The sequence below is a fragment of the Dromiciops gliroides genome, chromosome 6 (genome assembly GCF_019393635.1).
Source record: "Dromiciops gliroides isolate mDroGli1 chromosome 6, mDroGli1.pri, whole genome shotgun sequence".
Classification (NCBI taxonomy): Eukaryota; Metazoa; Chordata; class Mammalia; order Microbiotheria; family Microbiotheriidae; genus Dromiciops; species Dromiciops gliroides.
In genome coordinates, this window is record NC_057866.1 from 52,269,704 (window position 1) to 52,294,190 (window position 24,487).

At 39.7% G+C, this 24,487-nt stretch overlaps 1 protein-coding gene across 7 annotated transcripts in view; it reads right to left on the reverse strand.

Moving 5' to 3' along the window:
• The window catches only part of TEAD1 (TEA domain transcription factor 1), a 305,630-nt gene that overhangs the window by 45,524 nt on the left and 235,619 nt on the right, over window positions 1-24,487 (reverse strand). For 6 of the 7 annotated variants that reach the window (XM_043969521.1, XM_043969524.1, XM_043969519.1 and 3 more), the window contains 5 exons: window positions 12,596-12,607; window positions 11,730-11,864; window positions 10,823-10,869; window positions 8,443-8,504; window positions 5,246-5,370 (listed from right to left, as the gene is read on the reverse strand). In XM_043969521.1, coding sequence (XP_043825456.1) covers window positions 5,246-5,370; window positions 8,443-8,504; window positions 10,823-10,869; window positions 11,730-11,864; window positions 12,596-12,607 — 381 coding nt within the window. The remainder of the gene's footprint in view (window positions 1-5,245; window positions 5,371-8,442; window positions 8,505-10,822; window positions 10,870-11,729; window positions 11,865-12,595; window positions 12,608-24,487) is intronic. The other variant, XM_043969523.1, reaches the window with a different exon arrangement.

Genomic DNA, 24,487 nt, shown 5'->3' on the forward strand with positions numbered 1-24,487 from the left:
ACAGATGGCTTTCCACAATGGTTGGCCCAATTCATAGCTCCACCAACAATAGTATATAATAATAATCTTTTCACAATTTCACCAACATTGATTATTCCCATCTTTTGTCATCTTTGTTAAGTTGGTGGGGTTTGAGATGAAATCTCAAAGTTGTTTTGATTTGCATTTTTCTGGTGTGATTTAAGGAAATGTTTCAAACAGTTATTCATAGTTTAAAATTATTCTTTTTTAAAATTAAGCTTCGTGTTTCTTCATTTTAAATTCATCAGTTTTGAGCTGGTGGAATTTCCAAGAGTTATGTAGGTCTTCCTGTCTCTACAAGCATTAAAGCCATGCCAACATCACATTTTACAAATATTGAATTCTATTTATCATTTTAGGATATCAGTTGGTCCAAATGGTATGAATCCAAAATATAGTAAAGCTGCATTACCCAGGATGCCATTTATTCTGAAATTATTAGACTCTCATCTTATTGAAGCTCAATTTTATCTTGGTATTACATGGAAAGAGGGGTTTTACTAAGCAAATCCAAAATGTGATGGATTGAAAACTATAAACTGACAAAAAAATTAACCAAGATTTTCTTTTAAAAAAAAAGAAGAAAACCTTAGTTTGGGATAACAAATTCCTAAGCAAGGTGTAGTACATTAGGCAACTATTAAGCAGTGACTCGCAATTATAATGCAATTAAGACTGAAAAGTATGATGAATACAAAAAAAATTTAAGGCTTTTATGAAATTACTCGAAGTAAAAAAAAAAAAACCCAAATAGGAATTAGGAGAAAAATAAAGTAAAAATAAATGAGAATGAGAAAAAAAAATCTGAGGGAACTTATGGGGACTTACCAAAATGATATTAAGATACTTTGTATTGAAATTAATTTAAATGTAGGTAATCATTAAACAAGTTTAGTTGTTTGTACTGATGTGCAATGTTAATGATTTAATGACATGTTTTGTTTTGTTTTGTTTTAAAGAAAGATCATGGAGAATGAAAAAGGTGCCATCAGACCAGGGAAGGAAAATTATCCTGATTTTCATAAAAGAAAAATGAGCTGAATCTTTAAATTACAGGCCTGACATTGAGATTCCTGGCAAAGCTTAAGGCTCCATTAAGGTGAAAATGGTGTATCAACATTTAGAAAATTAGCAGTGATCCCCAAGAGTTGTAGAGATGTCTTCAAGAATGAGTCATGCCAATCTAAAATATTTTTTGTTGGGGAAAGAATTACTAGAATGAGAGAGATAGCTTGCTTAGATCATCCTAGATGGCATCTCTGTGGGCAAGATATAGAAATGTATCATAGTATGACAGCACAGGTAAGAGAGATTCCAAGTGAATTGAAAGAATAGTCATTAATGGAACAAGGTCAATTTGGAGAGATGTCAAAAAGCAAGCACTGGAGGAACCTTCATTCCCTTCTGTTCAGCATTCCTGTCAATGATTTGGATGAAGTCATAGTACAGGATCAGGTAGTTAGGTGGTACTGTAGATAGGCCTTAAGAGTCAGGAGAAAAATAAATAAATAAATGAATGAATGAATGAATGAATGAATGAATGAATGAATGAATGAATGAATGAAAACAAAAATTATAATTTTTTTAAAAAAGTTAGGAGGACCTGAGTTCAAATCTGGTCTCGGACACTGGCTGTGTGACCCTGGACAAGTCACTTAACCTCACTTGCCTCAGGTTCCTCGTCTGTCAAATGAACTGCAGAAGGAAATGGTAAACCATTCCAGTATCTCTGACAAAAAAAACAAAAACTGAAACCCAAATGTGATCGATCATAGAGAATCAGACACAAAAATGAAAACGTCTGAACAGCAATAACATAGCGCAGCTCAGTAGTATCAAACTCAAAGAAAAATAAGGGCCACCAAACTGTACCTAAGGATCCCTGTGGACCATCTCTTGATTTAGAAAACCAGATGTTAACATTATATATGTTCTACTGTATTTTTATTTATATTTCCCAATTATATTTTAATCTGGATCAGCTACACTTGGGAGTGTGTGGCCTCTGGTATAAATGACACGAAGTCAAGAAGGATGGCTTTCTAACACAGTGGATAACAGTCAAGATCCAAAAGATTCCTTCTGGTAAGGATAGAAGCCTGGGCTGAATCCAATAAGACATGATATAATTTAGGAGAAATGGGCAGTCTGATACTGGGGTTCAAAAGCCAAACTTCACAAGTATGAGAGGGAAGAGGCATGGCTAGCAAGCTATTTACCTGAAAAAAACCTGAAGATATGTACACTCCAAATGAGTCAATACCACAGAATGGAAATAGAAACAAACCAAAATGGAATTAGAGTAGCCAGATTTAGGGCTTGGAATAAGAAGGGATTTCCTACCAAATAGAGCTTTCCCCAAAGCAGAATGGGCTGTCTCCAAAGGTGTTGGCTTCTTCCATACTAGAAGACTTCAAGGGAATTAGGAGTGGTTACCCAAGAATGGATTCTTGTCTCAGGTGGACTATATGGCCTTTGAAGTCCCTTTTCATACTGAAATTCTAAACCCCCCAAAAAGTCTCATCTGCTCACTGAAGTATGCCCTATCATACCTTTGATTGATTTAACTCTCCAAAGGAAAGACAAATAGATCACTTTCCTACTCAAAGCCGAATTCCTGTGTTAAGATCCCTGGTGGCCCCCAGTTACCTTCAAGACCTACAAATGGGCAGCTGTGCGATATCAGCTAACTGTTTCACATGGATTTTACACATCATTATACCTTATTCCTCTGGTGACTGATGTTCACTGGTCTTGCAATAACTCTTTGGCTTCCCTGAGATCTTGGAAAATGGTATTTGGGGTTCGAGGTTTTGCCCTTCCCTCATTTAACTCCTTGTACTACCTCCTTAGGGTCAACTCATCCTAGTTTTTTTCATCTTTCAGATCCGATTACTCTCATTTTCCTCTGTATTTTGCCAAACCTTGCAGAAGCAAAAAATGGCTAATAAAAGTTTAGCTGTTGCAAACTCCCAACTCCGAGGAGAGTTTGTTCATCATAGACCCCACCTCCCTCTGCCAGTTACTGCAGTAATTATTGGTCAAATGAATCCTTTGCCTATTATACACACACATAGTTAACCTCACACAATGTACAATAAAACCAATCTTCTTCTTGAAAAAGCTGTAAAAATTCATACTACTTCCTTCAATTAGCCGGAATTAACCGAATTGTACTTTAGTAGAAGTAATTCTCTGTGAATTTTGGAAGTCTTTCTCTAAAAACTTAAAGAGGAAATTACTGCCTCTTTTTAACCAAAGCTGTAATGAGCTGGAAGACAACTTCTCCCCTAGCTTCTCTCAGGCCAGACTCAAGGTAGACTTACTGTATTACCTCTAAAGAGATTCCATTAACCCCAGGCCACAGTCTGGCTCAGATGACAAGATACCTGCCGCATATCAGAGGCAAAGAGAAGCCAGAGGAAAAGAATTGTCTGTGTTTTAGGGGGAGGGGACATCAAGGGCAAAAGTTCAGCTATGAGGATTCTTTGCTGTCTTTCATCAAAGGGCTCAAGGCCTTTGATAACATCTGGAGGTCTGGTGGAAGCAGCTGTTGTCAGTATGGCTGCCCAGAGAAATTGGCTGGTTTCAGGATCTATCCAGAAAGGAAGATGCAGCTGATTTGGGAATTGATATAACTCTAATTCCTACCACACTTTCTGGTGGTAACAGTCAGCGTGGAGGTGCTAGGATCTGTGTCTGATGTTCTGAACTGGCAAAAGATTTCTCATGGGACCCTCAGGCCCAACTTCTTTCAAGAAGACATCCAGTTTAGTGGCAATAGGTATGTGGGCATACACTGAGAGAAGAAAAAATTAATAAAGATGACCTTAGGGGGCAGCTAGGTGGCGCAGTGAATAGAGCACTGGCCCTGGATTGAAGAGGACCTGAGTTCAAATCCAGCCTCAGACACGTAACACTTACTAGCTGTGTGACCCTGGACAAGTCACTTAACCCCAATTGCCTCACCCCCCCCCCCAAAAAAAAAGAAAGACCTTAAAGGAACACGGATATAATGTGAACTTGGAATTGGATACCAGTAGGCTTAAAACTTGAGTAATGGCCTTCTTTATCACTTCTTATCATGAAGGATAATCAAAGGAATACAGGTTTTGGGCCAGGAGGTCATGTAGTCCAAAGCCCTCATCTTTCAGTAATGGAAATTGAGTCTCAGGCAGGTTAAGTGACATTTTCAAGGTCACAGATCTATTAAGTGGGAGATCAGGATTTGAATCCAGGTCTTTTGGATTTTAAATAGATCACTCTTTCCACTGTACCAGGTCCCCTTATGCTTCTTCTACGTGTGTCTTATGAACTATAATTGATTTGGAAATATGAACTATTTTTATGACTGTGTTAACATTTAGGAAATAAAGATGGTAATAGGGAATCTTGATGCATAAAGAGAGGGATGAATGATGGGTGTACTTTAAAAACTCCATTTACTTTCTCTTTGTGATGGTTTAAGCTCTTAGAAGTCAAGAACCATGTTCTTGACTTCTTCAGTAACTTCAAGCCTCTAGCACTATGGCTGGCTAAAAGCCAAAGTTTACCCAATATTTTATGGAAGGGCTGCTAGTGAGAAACTCTGACAGTAATGAAGGCAAAGAAGCAAACGTCTTTCTCATTTACCCTCAGAACCAGGTGGGACAAAGTGTCTTCTGTCCTGTATGTCCATAATCAACTAAAGAATTGCTTTCAGAACTGCTCCCTTGCCCACCTGTATCCTGTGTCACTTTGTAGCTCTCCAAATCTCTCCCTCCACTAAACTGGTATTCAGATTAAGGCCTGATTTTTACAACTTTCAGTTCCTATTATAATTCAAAATACTATTTTCATTCCCCATCTAGAGTCAAGAAAACATGTATGCATCTTCTTTCCAAAGACCTACCTATACCTTGTACCTTTTACATCAGCAAAGGTGTACCATACTTATGCATAAGTTTTCATTTAAATGGGATTCATTGCAGAAATGTCCAAAAAAAAATCATTTAAGTGTTTGTTGCAAAGTTCTTTAATATCATCTAAATATTTTTCAACAATAATAAAATTTTATTTACTTGGTAAGAAATGGATAAAACCAAAATGCTTACTTATGTTTCTGATCAGAAGCCAAGAGTGATGTGGCTTCTAAAGGAAAGAGGGACAAAGAAAAACTTTAGGGAAGTGTGTTGGGTGCCCAAGACCACTGGGTCAGGAGACATTCCCTTCTGTTAATACTCACCGAGTCTGGGTCTCGCTGCTGTTCAAGAAAAGCTGAGAACTCCACCAGTCGAAGTTTGGTTGTTCCAACAGAACGGCCCTGCCATGCAGGAACTGAGGGTGCTGGTGCGGACGTAGGCTCAAACCCTGAAACACCAACGATGACCTTTAAGCTCTAGCCATTCAAAGAGATTAAACTCAGATTCAACGTTTCCAATATCTGCCTGCTCCTTAGGGAGACAATGTTCTTTATAACTCAATTTGAACCTGAGTTTGGGAGAAAAGGACAACCAATCCCATTAGCATGCCAAGATAGACCTAAGTCAATGAGCTGCAATTGAACAGGGGGTTTTACAAAGGTGGCACATTCCTAGGAGACTAAAATTCTTTCCTTTTTTTTTTCCTGCCATTCAGTGACTAAAAGGGTTCTAGAGCAAGGATTCATTAAGATTTTTAGTTCCTGTAACCCTCTGGCAGTTTAGTGAAACTTATTTTACTGTATAAAATTTATTATTTAAATGTATAAAATACCTAAGATCACAGAAGAAACTAATTATACTGAAATATAGTTATCTACCTACCTACCTATGTACCCAACTATCTATCTAAAAGTTCTACATTGATATGTTTTGCTCATTTTTTTTTCTTTTCTTCCTCTTTTTCTTTTATGAATTATTTGTTAGGAGAAAGGTATCTCAGAGAGCCATGCCTCTGTGCCATGCCTTCTCCCCATGAGAAGAAGTCCAAGGACTTCTCTCTTGGTTTCCTTTCCCTAGCACCTAAATAAAATATTATTTTCCTCTAGTTGGATTTGTGTGCAAGAGGGTGTAAGTCTTCAAAGAAGAATTCCTAAGAACCCCTACCCCAAACTCCCATCTATTTCCCCCAGAACACTTCTATCTCCCAAAATTGTTAGTTTCCTTCCTAGATTACCTTCTACATGAACCCTTTCCTGATCACCTAGGATGTTAATGCTATCCCACCAAAATTATCTTTTTTCATATATGAAATAGTGAATTTCTATTATGGACAGCTTGTTTTTGTAAGCATATTTTAAATTTAACAGAGATACCAAAATAACCCTTCAGTTTTTATCTGTGTATTTTTAAACTATTCCACTGATGCTCTTTTTTAATTCTTCTATTATATTTCTATCACTACCTCCCTACCCCCCATACCTCTCATGCCAAAAAAAATTACTTCTGTTGTAAGAAATAAGTAAAAACAAGCTAAAGAAATCAACACATTTGTCACCTCTGCAATTACCCCATATTTATGTATATTACATGAATGATATAAATATATGTCCATGTATGCATTCATTATGTATATATAATATATGTATGTATGTAATTGTTTTCTCCTCAGATTGAATATAAGCTCCTTGAGGGCAGAGACTGTTCTTTTTTGACTTTCTTTTCCCAGTAGGTTCTAGCATAGAGACTGACACAAAGGAGGTAATTAATAGATTCATAATAGAAATAATTTGTTATATGAGATGGCTATCTGGGAGTAGGGAAGTAATATAGAAGACTATTTAGTCAATCTAAAAATTTCTTCAAATAATAAGCTCATAGACCTCTCTCTCTACCCTCCCCACCAAATCTATCAGATTTAAGGTAAAATCCATCAAGCTAACAGGTTAAGAATTCTTTTTCAAGAGAAATGATGTTTCCTTCCCCAAAGACAGAAGAATTAGAAAGACAGATAATTTACTGAGTCAAGCCTCATTGCCTTGCTTAGCATCTTCCCTATGAGAGAGTTGTCCCCATCACTGGAAAAATAAATCCAGAACATGGATCATGTTCTCAGAGATACAGAGCAGAGGAGGACAAAGAAGAGAAACTTTGCTTTTTGGGGGGAAAGCTTATGAACTAAAGAAAGAGGCTAACATTCCTCTTCTGTTCTTGAGACAAGGAAGAATATCAGTGAGGACTAACTGAACATCAAGGACTGCCTTGCCCTAGCTTGTCCTTTGTTGAACAAAGAGCAGTGTGGTCCCTTGTAATCAAAGTCATGGTTCTGACTGAAAAGATGGAAATCCTATTTGTCGCTCTAAGAAGCTGTTAAAAGGCTAACATTATGGTCATACGACTTCTTGCTGACACATTCTAAATATGGTTTATAAAGATTTAGGGGTCCCCAGTATGTTTATAGAGCAAAGGGCTCTCTCTTAGGCACAGGAGCCCGGGAGCAGCAATACCTCCCAGACTACCAGTCCTGCATCCAACCTGGTCCTCACAGCCATCATTTGTGGAAGCATATCCTGTGGAGACAGGGCCAGTTATCCAAGTGCTACCTATAGGGCAGCCTAGCTGAAGCAGTAGGGCACCCTGAGGGGAGAAAGGAAGCAACATGTACCAGGCAAGTCAGATTACCTTCATCATCTTGACAAGCAAGTCCCCTCTGATTCTGAAGGAAATAACCCAAGAGCCTTGGGAATAGCCCAATGCCCTCAGCCCACCATCCTAGAAAGCAACCACTGTGGAGATGCCTCTTTTTAACGGTTCCTGCAGGAACTAAAGCCATAGCTTCTTAAGACCCAGCAGAGAAAGTTCTTGCCATGAAAGTTGTTGGCACCATCAAATAGTTCAATATCAGAAATCGGTATCATTGTAGCAGTAGAAATAACATTAAAAGGGGCAGCTAGGTGGTGCAGTGGATAAAGCACCGGCCCTGGATTCAGTAAGACCTGAGTTCAAATCCAGCCTCAGACACTTGACACTTACTAGCTGTGTGACCCTGGACAAGTCACTTAACTCCAATCGCCTCACCAAAAATAAATAAATAAATGAATAAACAAATAAATTGAATGAATGAATGAATAAATAAATAGCATTAAGGAAGAGGCATTAACATCTGTTTTGATGATGCAGCCTGGAAAGACCATGGGACCTTCCCATCTGACTTGCTGCTAAAACCTTCCCTTTATGTTACCTCCCCCATTAGAACATGCATTCCTTGAGGGCAGTAACAACCTCCTCTTTCTAGCCTATCCCCAATGCTTAGCACTGCTTTGTACCTAATAAGCACCTAATAAATGCTTCATTCATTTATTTTTTCTTCCACACAGGGGGAAGTACACACACTATTTAGGCCAAATGAAGAGAGAGATGCATGAGGCGCCAGAGAAGGCGACATCCTTGTATGTTACTATGGAATAATGGGGCTTTACACACTCTCTACTGTACTTCAGAAGGACACCCAAAAGAGACTTACCTGGAATGGGGGCAGTGACGGTGGGCTGGATAGGATAGGCCTGCTGCACGAAGGGCTTGACACTAGAAAAAAAGGGACAGATAAAGTCACCTAAAGACCATCTTGGGCAGAAGAAAAAGGGGCTATGCAAGAACCTAAACTCACTAAGAGCAATCCCTTTCCCTGCCGGGAAAGCATATAAAACTCTTGTCATGGGGTCAGGTTCTGAGATAGAATGCTGGGGAAAAACTTCCCTTCCTAAACTGTGTCTTCAGCAAAAAGGGGAGACCTTCAAAGAGCGAGGACAAGGCAAAGGGGCACGGCAAGTGATAATGGATGGAGGAGGAAGAAACTCTATGGACATCAGGACATTCCTTTCATTATGGGTCTGGTGGAAAGGATGCTAAGTATGGAATCAGAAGACCTGAGATCAAATTTTGGCTCTGCTCCTCACTGCTGGGGTGAAACTGGGCAAGTCACTCATCTCTCTGTGCCTCAGCTTCCCCAACTGAGGAGGTGGGACTAAATGTCTTCCAAGGTACCCTCCAGTTCCCAATCTATAAGATGCTCTTTAGGGGATGCCATTCATGGTCAGCTCCACTGTGTTCACAGTGCACAGATTCAAACACTCCAAAGGTCTTCCTAATATCCAAAGCAGCACATGCCCTTGTTTTATCCTCTGAAGAGACAAACAGGCATTTTCCATGGAGCAACATGAGAGATACTAAATGACCTCCTTGAGTTTCTCTTATTATAAAGGCTAAAGGAAAATAATCCCAATTATTCTAAAAGGCAACTTGGTATAAAGGAGAAAAGCCGACACTCGGTGTTAAACAAAAGCTTAAGGATGGACCTACGTTTTCATAGGAAACGTGTGAATGGGAGTGGTATCACCTGGCCTGCCTATCTTACGGGATAGTTAGAGGAATTGACTTTTGGTTACATAGGGATTTGAAAATTGCAAACCGTATCACAAAGCAAGGATTTGGCAATGTCCTCCAATGTGGGAAATGGGATGGATCCCTTGGAACTCTTTCAGCCTCCAGGAATACACAGATCCCTCCATCCCCATAAATCACTGAGCTGTAGAAAGCCACGATCAGAATGTAGTGAGGAGGTCTTCTCATCTAGGTCATACCTGCGCTAGAATCACCTCTAAAACATCCCTAACAAGTGCCTTTCTCCACTTTTCTTTGAAAATTTCTGGAGCAGAGGTTCCCAGCCTTTACCATGTACTCCTTGGCTCTCAATAAACTTAACCATGACCACTATTGAAATATGAAAGGAAATTAATTCTAGAATTTATTATACAGAGATTAACTGGATTCCTTTTTAATCACTTTCAGGAGCAAAGCTGTATAAATCAATTTAAGCAGAATTTTTAGCTTCATTGATTGGAAATTAATTCCAAAAAATCAAATGAAAATTTCCCTCATTGTCTTCTTGACAAGCTTCTCCAGGTTGGGAAGCCCTGCACTACAGTGAAGGTGAAATCACAGCTTCCTGAGGCAGTCCGTTCTACTTTTAGGGAGAAGAAATGAATTACTCATGCTAACAAAATTGCACTCATGAACAGCTCATTATTTAGAAACCTGATTATTTCAGTGTGATTAAGGGAACAGCTTACCTGAATCAGTTATGGAATACTGGGGAGGTTTTTGGCTTGTTTGTGGGATTTTGTGATGGAGTCCAGACCTGTGACTTTTATCAGTGTAGTGAACTGTTGGTGAGGAAACCCCTCTCAAGATACAAATCAACAACTGTCTAGCAACTTGACATCCTGAGTTGCCGGGGTACTGAGATATTACAAGACTTAACTAAGGTCACATAGCCAACATGTGAGAGGAAGGAAATGAACACAGGTCTTCCTGACTCCAAGACCAACTCTCAAGACAGTACCATGAAGTAAAAAGCACTAGCCAATTATAAGATTTTTATATACCAAATATCAGAATAATTTGTCATTCTATAAAAATGGATGTTTTTCAAATGGACTGTAATGTTTTTGTGATTATTCATCCTCTAACCTTACTATGCTATTTGCTTAATAAATCATTTCTTCATAGGCAAAATGAAGCCAGATGACACTGATCAGAAATCTCCTAATTGTACATTTGGAATGAATGTGGCTTTACTATGATGAAAACTTTCCCTAAAAGGTTGAATTGAATATAGCCCCAACCTCACTGGACTTTAAGAGTTTCTGTCTGCAAAATCAGGAAGCCAGGCCAAAAAAATCTCTAAGAGTTGTTCCAACTTGATTTCCCCATGTTCTCCAGGACTGGTTTCCCAGAGATTTTCCCTGTCTTTTGCTAACACATTCTCCAGACATGCATACAATAAGGCTTTGGGGGCTTTTTGGTTTGTTTGTTTTTTATAAGACCCAACATTTTAAACTTACTCTTGAGAAGATCCCGGCTGACCCGTTTGTATCATTCCTGGCCAGAACTGTAAAAGTTAAGATATCGAATAATTAAGAAATGTTTCTGAAAAAGATCACACACACACACACACACACACACACACACACACACACACACACACACACACGCACGCGCGCACACTAAAACTTTTACACCTTAATGATTCCTGACATTACTGTGGTAGCCTCTCCCTCCCCCAATGCAGATCACAAGTTAACCACACCTTAGTAGATGGTCTTCTTAAGCTACCATCCCTCCAGAATTTATGTCCTGGTGATCACAGGCATGACCCTCTCTACACTCAATCTAGTCCTTAAACAACAAACATATCGGCCATGACTGGTCCACACTTCCAGCTCAGTAATACCTGACAAGGCTGGCATTTTATACTTTAGCTTTTGAGGACCCAGGGCCACCTCTCCTACCTTCCTAAAGCAGGAAAGGAGGACTTCTATAGAAACATTACAGGCTAAGGTTAGGTGGTGAGAAAATTCTTGGGAAATAAAATCTAAACTTGGTGTTATGATGCTAGCTTGCCTCTACAGTGCTTCCAAAGCATACAGGAGGATTCCGTTTGCCCATAACCAGGGGTAAAGAAAGAAGAAAGTCCTTAACTTGAAAGGGATGCTGATAAGAGAGAACTCTAAGCTTCTATAGGTGAGAATGCTTTTCTCTAGGTAGGTTCCAAGTTAAAAAATCCCTTAAGGGCCTCCTCAATGGGTCTTACTCGGTACAGGAAACCGGAAGTTTTCTTCACATTACATGGGCCACAACTACAGAGGAGAGCTAGGAAAATCCCATTAGACTATTGATCTTGCCCCCTGCTTCCTGCTTGTCACCACCGGAAGGGACAGATACACTTATTGAAATGAGCTAATGGCTTACCCCTGGTGCGCCAGGAAATGTGGGGCGTGGGATTCCCGGCAGTCCCAGCTTGTTGTGAATGGCCGTTGCCGAGACTATCTGGGCCGATGACATGGCTGCCATGTGCTGCAGTGCTTTGTCCTTCGCTGTCTGATCCTTTAATGTGACAGTTACACACTGTCTTAATAGAAGGTGGCAATCTAATGATCAGCTTAGAACAGCTGTAGCTATTAGCACTTAAACTAAAATGTAAAAGCCACAAAAAAAAAAAAAAGCCCAAAACAAAGCAACCATGCATAGATAAATACAGCCCTAAGGCTCAACACTACTCAGCCTACCTGGACAACAAAGGTTTTTCTAATACCCAACTGTACAAATACTTTGGTATTTATGTTTTTCTTTAAAACTCTTGTTTTTAATATATTCAAAAAGAAAATGAGCAATGTTTTTCAACTCCCACCAGTTGTTGATCCGCTCAAGAACAGGGGGGTGGGAAGGGCATCTATTTCCGAGCACACTGGCAGAGGGACCAAAGGTGGGTTTGGGGCAGATGAGTCAACCCCTGGGGTATTATTCTCACAAACACAAGAGCTCCTGAATTCAGGGGGAATGCTCAAACATTGGTTAAAAAACTAGTGATGAAGGAAGGCCAGAAGCAATAATGCAAGGTCACTTGTACAAGCAGACATGCTCGGGGAATGGGGGAAGCATGCTCTCTTAGACACACAGAATGTGTTTCCTTTTAAGCTGAAAGCATGTGTAGTAATGCTGACTTTCAAATGCTCCTTTTAGAAAACAGCAAAGGCTGAAGATACAGTCAAAGCTAGCCAAAAATTCTGCCAAGCACAGCTCAAGTATACAATACTTGGTTTAATGAAAATACTTACCATGCTTGTTACCTGGATACAATAACAAACAGTTTGTTAAAATGGTTGTGGTACAACAGTAGGGTTTGTTTTTCTTCAATTAAAAAAATATAGATGTACATCTATGTGTGTAGCATGTGTGTACATATGTATGTATGCAGACATACATACATATAGTAGAGTATAAAACACATATAAAATAAGCTTCCCCATGTGTCAGAAACAGACAATTTAGGTATTCACCCAGAGATTGATCAAAAAATGGTTACCCCAGCCTTCTCCCCCAAACAAAACAAAGCAAGTTTCAAGTTGATTTTGCAGTTTGTTTTTCCCCAAATACAGATAATAGAGTCTATTAGAAGCCCAAATGGGAAAGTGATCAAACTCCTCATTTCAGTAACTCCCGCTACTAAAGGGAAGGCAATTTATACTTGGTCGCCATAGGCAAACACAGAAAGGATCACTTCTTCTGGGTGAATGTGCTATTAACAGTTAATAGAATTTCCGCACAAGCACCAGGCAGGAAGAGAAACTTGCAGGTAAAACACATATGCCTGTGGCACCTGAATCTGTGTGCCATCCACCCAGAGAAACTCAGCGACAAGAGACGGATTCATTCCTTTCCACACATCAAAGTAGCAATCACATGATGACAGGGAAACAAAAACAGTTTACGGCCATGTAAGAAGCTGTCACTCCTAATTAAAGGGACCACGGTAAACTGTAGCTTCAGGTCAAGGAACCCAGAACAAGCTGAGACAGACGTCACTGAAAATGTTTACAGATTCAACCAAAGCTGTGGAACAACCACAGATGAACACCCTGCATATGCTGTGTCACCACTGGCACGATACACTGGGTAGTCTGAACGAGATTCAATAAAAAAAAAAACAAAACTAGGAGATAAGCATTAGGGCAGTATCTGCAGCTCAGAGAACGTGGCAACACCTCACGGGCTTCTCTTCATCAGCACTCAACATCTGTCCCATATTACTGAAGCTTGAATCCTGAAGTCCTGTGAAATTTTTTTCTCTTACCATTTTTGGGTAAACATCTTCGAAAACACAGGATACCAAACACAATTTGCCCTTTTTTGATAAGTCAGAAGCATCATGGTGATATACTGTGCAGAATAAATACTATAAAGAAATGCCCTCAGGGTCTACTGTTGATTCATGGCTGAATAGGCCCAGCAATCCTCCTCAAAGGCAATGTCTTACCATGATGTTAGAAGACTCCTCCCTCCCCGGGAGCTGTCCTTTCTCAATGTTTCAGCTTTTAGTAGCCTACATCACAAGGTCCTTTCCAATCTTCTTGTTATCGTTTCCAATCTATCAACTTGTACTATGTCTTGAACTTTTTTTTTTAATCTAGACCCATGATACAAATCAACAACTGCTCTGTAATCTAAGAATGTTGGATCTGCTTGGAGCATTGAAAAATCAAATGACTGCCTCAAATCCAGTATGTGTCATTGTTAGGATCTGCACACAGGTTTTCTGATGAGTGCTGAACTTGGAAAATAAAAAATACCTGAGTTCAAGTCCCCTCTTTGATATTTACTAGCTATGTGTCCCAGGACAAGTCACTTAGCCCTATCAGATACAGCTTGCTCATCTGTAAAATGAGAATAATAAGATTATCTTGGGGAATAGCTGTGAGAAACAAATGGGATGTGTGTGTATATTATACATACATACATATACATACACACATCTATATTATACGTGTGTGTATGTGTATACAGATATATGAAACTTTGTATACATTAAAGAGTTATATAAATTATCAGTGATAGAATAAAACAAAATTATTAGTTATTTGTATTATTATGATACAATGTCTCTCAATTTTGAAGTAGTAGGGGCTTACTAGGTGGCTCAGTGGATAGAATTCTGGGCCTGGAGTCAAGAAGACCCAAGTTCAAATCCAGCCTCAGATACTTACTAGCTATGTGACCCTGGGAAAGTCACTTAACTTCTATTTGCCTTAATACACCAGAGAAGGAAGTGGCGAAACCATTCCAGATTCTTTGCCAAGAAAACCCCACAGACAATATTAGCATGCACAAAGAGTGAGAGAGAACTGAGCAACAACAGCAAAGGGCTATTTATTAAATATTCATTGAGTTGTTAGCCATGCTTGTTGACCGAATAACAGATCTTTAACACAGAAAGATTGTTAAACAATCAACTTCTTGCTTTTTACAACTATAAACTATTCATATTGGCTACTGTAGAATCAAAGGCCCAAACAACTCATCACTCAATGAGAGAGAAATGTCCCCTAGGTTATTCTTGTTACTCTTGGGTTACTTCAATGGGTATGTTCTCCTCATTGGGGGGAAAGGAGAGAGGACAGCCTCTAGCCATTCATTCTATAAACCACCCATGTCCTCTCATCCAGTGAACTAGTCACTTTTCTACTGTGAATTCCTTGCCGTAGAGCTGCGTCCTGGGGTCCTTTCTCTTGTTCTACCAGTGAAGCATGTAGACTTGCTTGCTGCCTGATTTGTCCACCTTTTTTTTGATCAGACATCTCTCTGATAGACACAACTGATAGACCTCTGATAGACACTGCCTCTTTTGAGCAATTCTTGAATCCAGCATAAATAAAAGCACAAGACTCCACAGGGTCAGTATCCACCAGCACATACACTAGAAGTCATTGCAGCCATAGGGGTTCTCAGAAGCAGCATATAGACATCTCTTTTGCCAATCTTGAATAGAACAGCTCCAAAGAACACGAGGATTTGGCTCCATCTTGGAGTAGGCCATGGCATTTCACATAGGGGTTGGAATCCTGATGACTAGACCAATCCTCAGTGCCTAAGGGCTTTAGAATGCGACTCCTTGCCAGTGAGGGAAGAAATCCCAAATTAAAAGCAGTTCTCTCATTTCCAAAACTAGTTTTACTATAGAAGTGGCACATTTGGTCATTTTTTCATTCATTAATTAATTCAACAAATACTTAGTACAGGTGATATGGAAGGCACCGTGCAATCATGTGAAGGAAGACTAGCTTAAAATGACAATTATTTTTGGAGACTGTTGAATGAATTTTTATATTTTGCTGAGCATTCTTTTTCCTCTTCCATACCATATCTACTTTGGCAAATTTTGATACATTATGCTTTTATAATCAAAAGCCAAGTTTCATAATCTCCTTTTAACAACTCCCCACCCATGCCTGCTCCATTCTTATTTATCACAAATCTAACAAAAATATTCAGTCAATATATCAAAGGAAGTTTGGGGTGATCAAGGGATCATGACACCCTAATAATGAGGCTTGGATTTCAGTTACTGTTCAGCTACCCACTAGCAATGCCCCCCACACTTCTCCCCGCTCCCCCCCCCCCAAAGCAAATCAAGCTCCTTTTCTAAGCCTCAGTTTTTTCATCTGGAAAATGAGAGAGTTGGACCGAATGATGCCTTAGATCCAAGTTCTGAATTCATGATCACCTATATTTTCCCCTATGTGAGAAAATAATGGATTTTGGGACTCGCGGAGGATAACATCAGGGTTGATTGGATTGACTTTGCTGATTAACTCACTTAAAGTTGACCTGATTGAAATCACACCTACCTGAGAGACTGGCCAAGAGTAGAAAGAAAGTCAGTCTCCTGGAAAGAGATTCTTTCTGGACTATGTTGGAACTAATTTTAAAAGGATAAATGATTTATATGAGTGATTCCCAACCTTTTGCAAAGTGAGATGTATTCTTTTATTGCTTATTTGATAAAATCTCCTTGCTCCTCTAAAGCACTGATTTATTTTGAAAATTAGAATAAACATGTCTAATGTAGAAATATGCTTGGCATGACTTCAAATGAATAATGGGTATCATATTTCTGGCCTTTTCAATGACAGTAAGTACCACCTAGGGATCCTACAGGATCAGAACTAGAGAAAAAGATGAGGGTGGGAACCAGGGGAATGGAAGCTATATTTCAGATACAGAGGCTACCTCCCACTAAGGATGGGAAAATAACAGAGGATCCCAACTACCTGACATTTTAATAGTACTTCCATGCTCACAACAGCCTTCGGAGGTTACTTTAGTAATGGGATAACTGGGCTGTAGGGTTAATAACGTTGAACTGAAAGCAGGGAAAGGATACTTATTTTGATAACATCTGAACCAGCTAATGAACTTTACAAAGTCCAGAGAGACAGAAGCCCAGCATAGAATAGAACAAGAGCATTTTCAAGGAAGCCAGGAGACCAGTGGCAAAGGCCTCAGTCGGCTTCCTCTGTAAAAGAAGGGGGCTTACCCAGGGGGCCTGGAAGGTCCCATCCAGCTCTAAAGTTGTCTGGATCAATAATCTATTGCAGATCTAGGCACAAATGGCGTGCTTTGTAGAGCTGATGGAACACTGCAAACCTGCGTTCTCAAGCTCTAGGGCAGCTGATACTTTGACAAACTAGAATAAATTTAGGTGAGTCTTTTTTTGGGGGGCGGGGGGACAAGAATAAATTTAGGTGGTTATTTTATTTTTTCAAAGGAGGGGGCAACTTTTCACAGTGAAGGTCTGGATAAGCCCATTCTGAATGGTCGGTTGGCTAAAAGTTCCTCAGTCCACACAGCTGCAGAGATTAGAGCCAGAGAAGACCCATAAGTTTTCTGTGGAAAGCCTGACCCAATGCAAATCTGAGGAGATGGCCTGGAAATCCTGCACTAATTACAGAGAATATAAGTAACTGTTGGGCACACTAGGCAGGCATAGGGAGAAGCACCAGGGACCTGTCTAACCTGGGTACTAGAGTGGGGAAAGGGCGGGGCGGGTATTCTAGAGAGCAATCCGAGGTTCAGGAAACCCAGCAAGACAACAGCCCCAAATACCAAGCTGCTGAATTTTCAGAAGCATGTGTCAGGAGGAAGGGGCCGTTAATTCCTCAGTCAGTGTACTCTGTCTTCTACATGATTTCTGAAACACAGCTACTTCCAGGGGCCATTCTGATCTAATCACAGGCAGTCAAGTCCAGCTGCAGTCACCCACAAAATCCTCAGATGAAGCATTTCAAAATGTATTTGTTACAAAGTAAACTTGACATTCATATTTTATGAAGCAGAGTTCAGCTGTGGCTATAATGTGGTGTTCCACTGGCTGCTCCCATTTTATATTTCAAATTTCTGCAGAATTTGTTTGCAAAATTTCTACATGTAATATAAATGCTGGGGTTGGAATGAATTCTGTCTTAACATTTCAACAACATGTGGCAAATACAAAGTGTTTTTTGACCACAGACTTTTAATAAAATATATAATAGATATTACAAATTTTTCTCCTTTATCCACATTTCAATTGAGATGTGGGGCATGGTGGGTGGGGAAGGGATTGCAGGGGACAATCCAGGAAAGAGATTTTTAAAAAAGGGAAGTTGATGTTTGCACGTATATGTGCAAAATACAATTAAATCAAAAGCAGAAATCAAATGACTAAATACTATTCAAAGCTGGGCTAGTACTATAAAATGATTTTTTTTAATTGCTTTATATAAAGATCTTCACTAAAGCATCTCAGAAAAATTCAGGATAGTAGGAGTCCATAAATCCAACAGCTGTCAGTAGAATTACTTTCCCAAGATAAGAGACGTTCCCTAGCAATAGAAACATCTGATGTGAGACTAGGAAGGCAAGAATTTGCTTGTTTAAAAAAAAAAGCTTAAATTAAAAAAAATAAGCACAATATGTTCCTTAATAATTTTGTAGATACAGTTTCTAGCTATAGACTACATATTGATTCATGTAAACTTGATAATTATTAACTATAGCCCCCAGATGGATAAAGAGATCACAAAAATATATCATTATTCTCAACAAAGGACAGAGAGAACTTGAATGTTTTTCCCCTAGCCATGATCTCTAATTTGCTTATTATTAGAGAAGAGGGGAATAAATACAAAAGCTGTCTATTTCAGTCTAGCAGGGCTGGCCAAGGAAAGAATGCCCATTGAGGGCTCTCCTGACTGGGTGTCTAATGAGCAGCAATTAATTCATCTGATTGTATTTCAAAATGCCCAAAGACTCCATTCACATCAAAGAAAAATGTTCAAGGCTTTTTGTCATTGTTCATTTGAAAAGGTACAGAACTATATTTAGCCTTCTGTAATTGTCAACAACGCTTTTTAAAAATATCGTTGTGGGGCAGATGATAAAGGATTGTGGGGCCGAGGACATGAGAACTGTAGGCATGCTGAACTGCTTTCCTGTAATGAGCCTGGGACCTCACATTCAAATTAATATTAACAATGGATGCTGAAGAAGAGCTTCCATTTACCCACTATCTGGGGACTATCTTCTCGGAGGTAGATTTTTCACCTGACTGTAAAAGTCTAGCTTCTTGGACACACCCACAGCTGGTAGCTTGAGTTTGGTTCTCACCTCTTGGATCTTTTTCCTTTTGATCACAAAATCTGAGAGCTGGAAGGGGCTATGGACCTCGGGTTAGCTTCAGCAACTGTTTGGAGAAGCCATTCCAGTCTTCAATCAAATACTCCTAGTGAGGTTCACACTGACTCCCAAGGCATCCTAGCCTCCTTTAGGAAAGTGCTAATTGTTACAATGTTCTTGCTCATATAGCTTCTCCTCATTGGTCTAGTTGGAACCAGGCATTCTCTCACTCATTCCAAATATTTTTATATACAAATATACCTAATAGTAGCATGTATATGTGTATATAGAGAGAGGGAAAAAAAGATTTTTTTGGTACCTGAAGGCACCTCCAAGCTCTGGCCTGCTTTTATAGACAGTAGTAGAACAATTGACATAGAAGGGTAAACCAGTTGGAACTCACCTCCTACAGTCTGGCTGAGCATAGTACCCAAAGGTTAAATATGGGGATCACTCAGCCTATATTTTGCCCTGTGGCTTGACATTATACAATACCCTCTTTGGTGCTAACCATATCCATTGTGTAACACCACAGTCAGACCTCTATTGCTCCTGTACCCTCAACTGCATCATCCTAATCTCTGCTGCTGGTGACAAATGAGTTTGAGTGACAACATGCTAGAGTACTTAAATGTATTGTGGCCACCAGTATTACAAAATCATAATCCCATGTTTGCTTTAATGTCATAAAAGTTTTTTTAAGAGACTTTTTATTTGATTTTTTTTTTAAAGGAAAACAGCTGTTCTCAACCTATTCCGGTAGGAATAGCAACAGCTCTGGTGGGGATTTGTTGGGTAACTTCTTTGGCTTCTCTTTCCTTATAGAGTGACATTCCTTTCAAAGTCATGGAGAGCTCTCAATTCTGGTTTTTTCCCTTTTTTTTTTTCCGGGGCAATGAGGGTTAAGTGACTTGCCCAGGGTCACACAGCTAGGAAGTGTCAAGTGTCTGAGGCCAGATTTGAAATCAGGTCCTCCTGAATCCAGGGCCAACGCTTTATCCACTGCACCACCCAGCTGCCCTAATGCAATAAAAGTTAAACTTATTTAGTTAAGCAGAGTCATAATGTCATATATCCCATAAGAAGACAAACCTCTATAAGGTAAACTGGTCAGCTAGGTGGTACAATGGATAGAGCACCAGGCCTTTAGTGAGGAAGACATCTTCCTGGGTTCAAATCTGGCTTCAGACACTTACTAGCTGTGTAAGCCTGGGCAAGTCACTTAACCGTTTTCTTCATCTGTAAAAGAAACTGGAGCAGTAAATGGCAAACTACAATAGTATCTTTGCCAGGAAAACACCAAATGGGATCATTAAGAGTCAGACGTGATTAAAACAACTGAATAATCAAATACATAAACTAAATAAGGTTACAGATTAGACTGTTTAGAAGGCTCACCGTGTATTCATTTGAGAGGGGAGATTTACGGATCACTAAGGTCACCAAGATAACTTAGTAAACATAAACACCATAAAACAACCACAAAAAAGCTAAAGGAAGAATCATGCTCATCAATATTAAATAATATATACACACACTGTAAGGAGGGAGAGAGATCAATTAATTCACATATTGTCTCCTCTAACAGAATATAAGGTCCTCGAGGGCTATGTTTTCTTCTCTCTCTCTAGCACTTAGCACAGTGTTAGGCGCACAGTAAGTGCTTAATTAGTGACTTTTTATTTTTTTTTTTAGTGAGGCAATTGGGGTTAAGTGACTTGCCCAGGGTCACACAGCTAGTAAGTGTTAAGTGTCTGAGGGCAGATTTGAACAGGGCCAGTGCTCTATCCACTGAACCACCTAGCTGCCCCAATAAATGACTCTTTTTTTTTTAAAGGCAACGGGGGTTAAGTGACTTGCCCACGGTCACACAGCTAGTAAATGTCAAGTGTCTGAGGCCGGATTTGAACTCAGGTACTCCTGAGTCCAGGGCCGGTGCTTTAACCACTGCGCCATCTAGCTGCCCCAATAAATGACTCTTAACTTGATGACTCTTTAAATGTTTGCAGTGACCTGTTCCCCTAGGACTTAATTTCTCCAGATTAAACAACTCCATTCTTTCAAACAGTCTTCACTGAGGCATGATTTCCAATCCCTTCCTCCTTCTGTTTGCCCTCCCTCTTGATGGGCTCTAGCTTGTCAATATTGCCTTCCTTTTATTCTTTTTCTTTGTATCCCAGAACTCATGATGACACTTTGTACACAGTAGGTGTCTAACAAATGCTTGTTGAATTGAATCAACAGTATTGGGCTTGGCGAGGGAAATGTCCATGTGAAATGTACAGTTCAGGTCTTTGAACACATTTAGACTACACAAACATCTGAACTGAGGGGACTTAAGGAATGCCTACACCACCAAAAAAGAAGTATCACTGGCAACTGAGTTTTCTTCATGGGAATGAGGAAAGGAGAATTTGGTTAATATTTTTAAACTAGACCTAGTCAGATATGTAGAAGACCGTTTCATTTGAATGCTGCTTCCACTGCAGTGCTGGTCTGGTCACGTTCTGCCACATCTCCTTTCATCCTAAAGAAGAATACTAACATTTTATAAATATAATTATACTGCTGTTAAATGTTAGAAAAATCCTATGCCACAGTAACAAGGAAGTAAGAACAACATAAAAATTATCCTAGGCTTTCACAGTAGTAGAGAGACAACATATGTCTTCCTGACTCCTGAAAATCACTGGTCTATTGGACATCATTTTTCCCAAGTCCAAAGACAAGGAGTGAACAATCATGGATCATGTTTTGGATGTCTTCTGTCTTGCATTTTAGCTTCTTTTTTGCATTTCATCTTCCCCCATTGGATTGCAAGCTCTTTGAGGACAGAGACTGTCTCTGTTTTTATTTGTGTGTGTGTGTGTGTGTGTGTGTGTGTGTATCCCCAGCTTTTAACAGAGTGCTAAGCATATATTAAGTGCATAATAAATGTTTAGAGATTGTCTTGCATATGACAATTCTCTACAGCTTACAAAAAGGACTCACATATTGAAGGAATGTAGCTAAATTAGCTATGTAAAAGGACCCACTCATCCCCTGATGGGCCCTTTGGGTTGAGTGGGCTTAAGTGGCCTGGATTTCAGCAATGCTCAAGTTGAAACTTGCCGGACTCCCAAAGAGAATGAAATAAATAATCCAAACCGTAAGCTCTTTGCCCGGCAGAAATGCAATGAAAGGCCTGTTCAGAAATCAATTCACAAAGGCCAGAGTCTAAGACTAAATGAAGAAGCTGGCCTGGGGCAAGAAGAGAACATCCAGCTCATAAATTAGTCACTGACAAGTGGACATGGTCAGTGGGGCCCAGGCCTGAAGCCAGGCATTCTCTTCTCTAGATGACATAATGCCAACAAGTCCAGTCTTTTCTTCAATGCTGGATGCTGTCCAATCCCAGACATATATACTTCTGTTTTCTAAGATGAACCAAGGCTGTGATTAGTCCTGCAAAAAAGCTTTCCCCACCTGTAACTTTCCCACCTGTAATTTTACCCAAGCTTTGGGTATATTTTCTAAAGGACAGTAATGACATTTTCAAAGAATGGCAGGCTTCAAGGACCAAAAAAAAATCTATCTGAAGTTGGTGGTCCTCAGCTGGTGTTCACACAATCATTGTGAGCAAAGGAAAATTCCCTGAAGGAGCTAGGCTCTTACAATAATCCAGCACTGTCTACCACCAACCCATCCTTCTTCCTAATACTAGTAACACTGATTATTCTTTTTTTTTTTTTTTGGTAGGGCAGTGAGGGTTAAGTGACTTGTCCAGGGTCACACAGCTAGTAAGTGTCAAGTGTCTGAGGCCGGATTTGAACTGAGGTACTCCTGAATCCAGGGCCGGTGCTTTACCACTGCGCCATCTAGCTGCCCCCAACACTGATTATTCTTAATGATTAATAGTCTAATAAAGAACCTAAGAAAGGAAATCTCTTTAAAAAAAAACAAAACAACAACCGAAAATGTATGGACAGAGTAAGAAGGGAAGGGAAGAAGCATTTACTAAATGCCTACTATGTCTCAGGAAGATCTAAATTCAAATCTCCCAGAAACTTACTAGCTGTGTGACCCTAGGTGAGTCACTTCACCCTGTTTGCCTCAGTTTCATCTGTAAAATAAGCTGGAAAAAGAAATGTCAACCGCTCCAGTATCCTTGCCAAGAAAACTCCAAGTGGAGTCACAAAGAATCAGACATGAATGAAATGACTGACCAACAACAAAGTGTACCAGACACTATTCTAAGTGCTTTACAAATATTTCATCTAATACACAAAACAATCCTGAAGGTAGGTGCTATTATGAAGCTCACTTTACAATTGAGGAGACAGGTGAAGTGATCTGCCCAGAGATATACAGCTTAGTAACTGTCTGAGGCCAGATTTGAACTTAGGTCTTCCTGGTTCCCTGTCCTATGTTCTACCCATTATGCCATCTGAGGAAGTCAGAGAACATAACGCCTCTCCTGTTCCTTCCCAGTTGTTAAGCCTCCCCCTACCAGAGACTTAATATTTACTCTCTCTATATTGTGTATTGACTGATTTGTGTACATGTTGTTATTATTATCATTTTGTTGTTATATCTGACACACAGTAGCCTCCCTGAGGGAAGGGGCCGGTGTCCCCAGGGACTAGTCACAGTGTCTAACACACAACAGGTGCTTAATATATTCTTGTCGAATTTGAACTGAATTGATTTATCAGTGTAGAGTAGATTGAGATTAGTCAGTCCCGGGAAGTTACTTTTTAAATTTCCTAGATAATAATGTTCTTGAATCTGTCAAAAAGACAGGGACCTAATAAGCTGAGGATAGGAAGAAAAAGAGGGTGGGAACAATTCCCAAAACAAAAAAAGGAGGGTGATTTCTTAGGAAGCAGACTGGTTTTGACTCAGGCTATACTTTGGTCACCAGTGTTAAGGTATGGCACATAAGGCTTTCTTTAACTGAAAGGTCTTTGGAGCATCACTTGGAATACGAAGGCAAGGAAGTGTACATTCATTTAAAATGCACACTAGCTGTGTGACCCTGGGCAAGTCACTTAACCTTCATTGCCCTGCGAAACAAACAAACAAAAATTTAAAATGCATAGTTCATGCATGGGCACATACTAGGAGGCAGGGGCCCTGCTCTGAATTGTCCTCTAAAGTTTTCTGTTGCCCAATAACCTTGATGCTTTTGAATGTAAGTGTGTATAAAATACCCAGATAAACTGCCCCCAATGAGATATTTTTAAAGCCCATGGCACAGTATCTGGAACACAGTAGGTACTTAATACATGCATGTTTTTTTTCCCACCAGCATCATCCCCGTCCTACTCCCAACCCCAAGAAAACAACCCTACAATCCTATACGATTGTTTTGGTGTCTTTGCCCTTTGGGACTAGGGTAAAAGAAGGGAAATACCCTTGGCATTTGGTCCATCCACTCCACTTTCAGAACCCTAAGGATTTTAATCCTGTAAGAGGTGGGGTGGGGGAAGCTGAAAAGACCACAATTCCAAGGGATGGATCACCTGGTTATACTG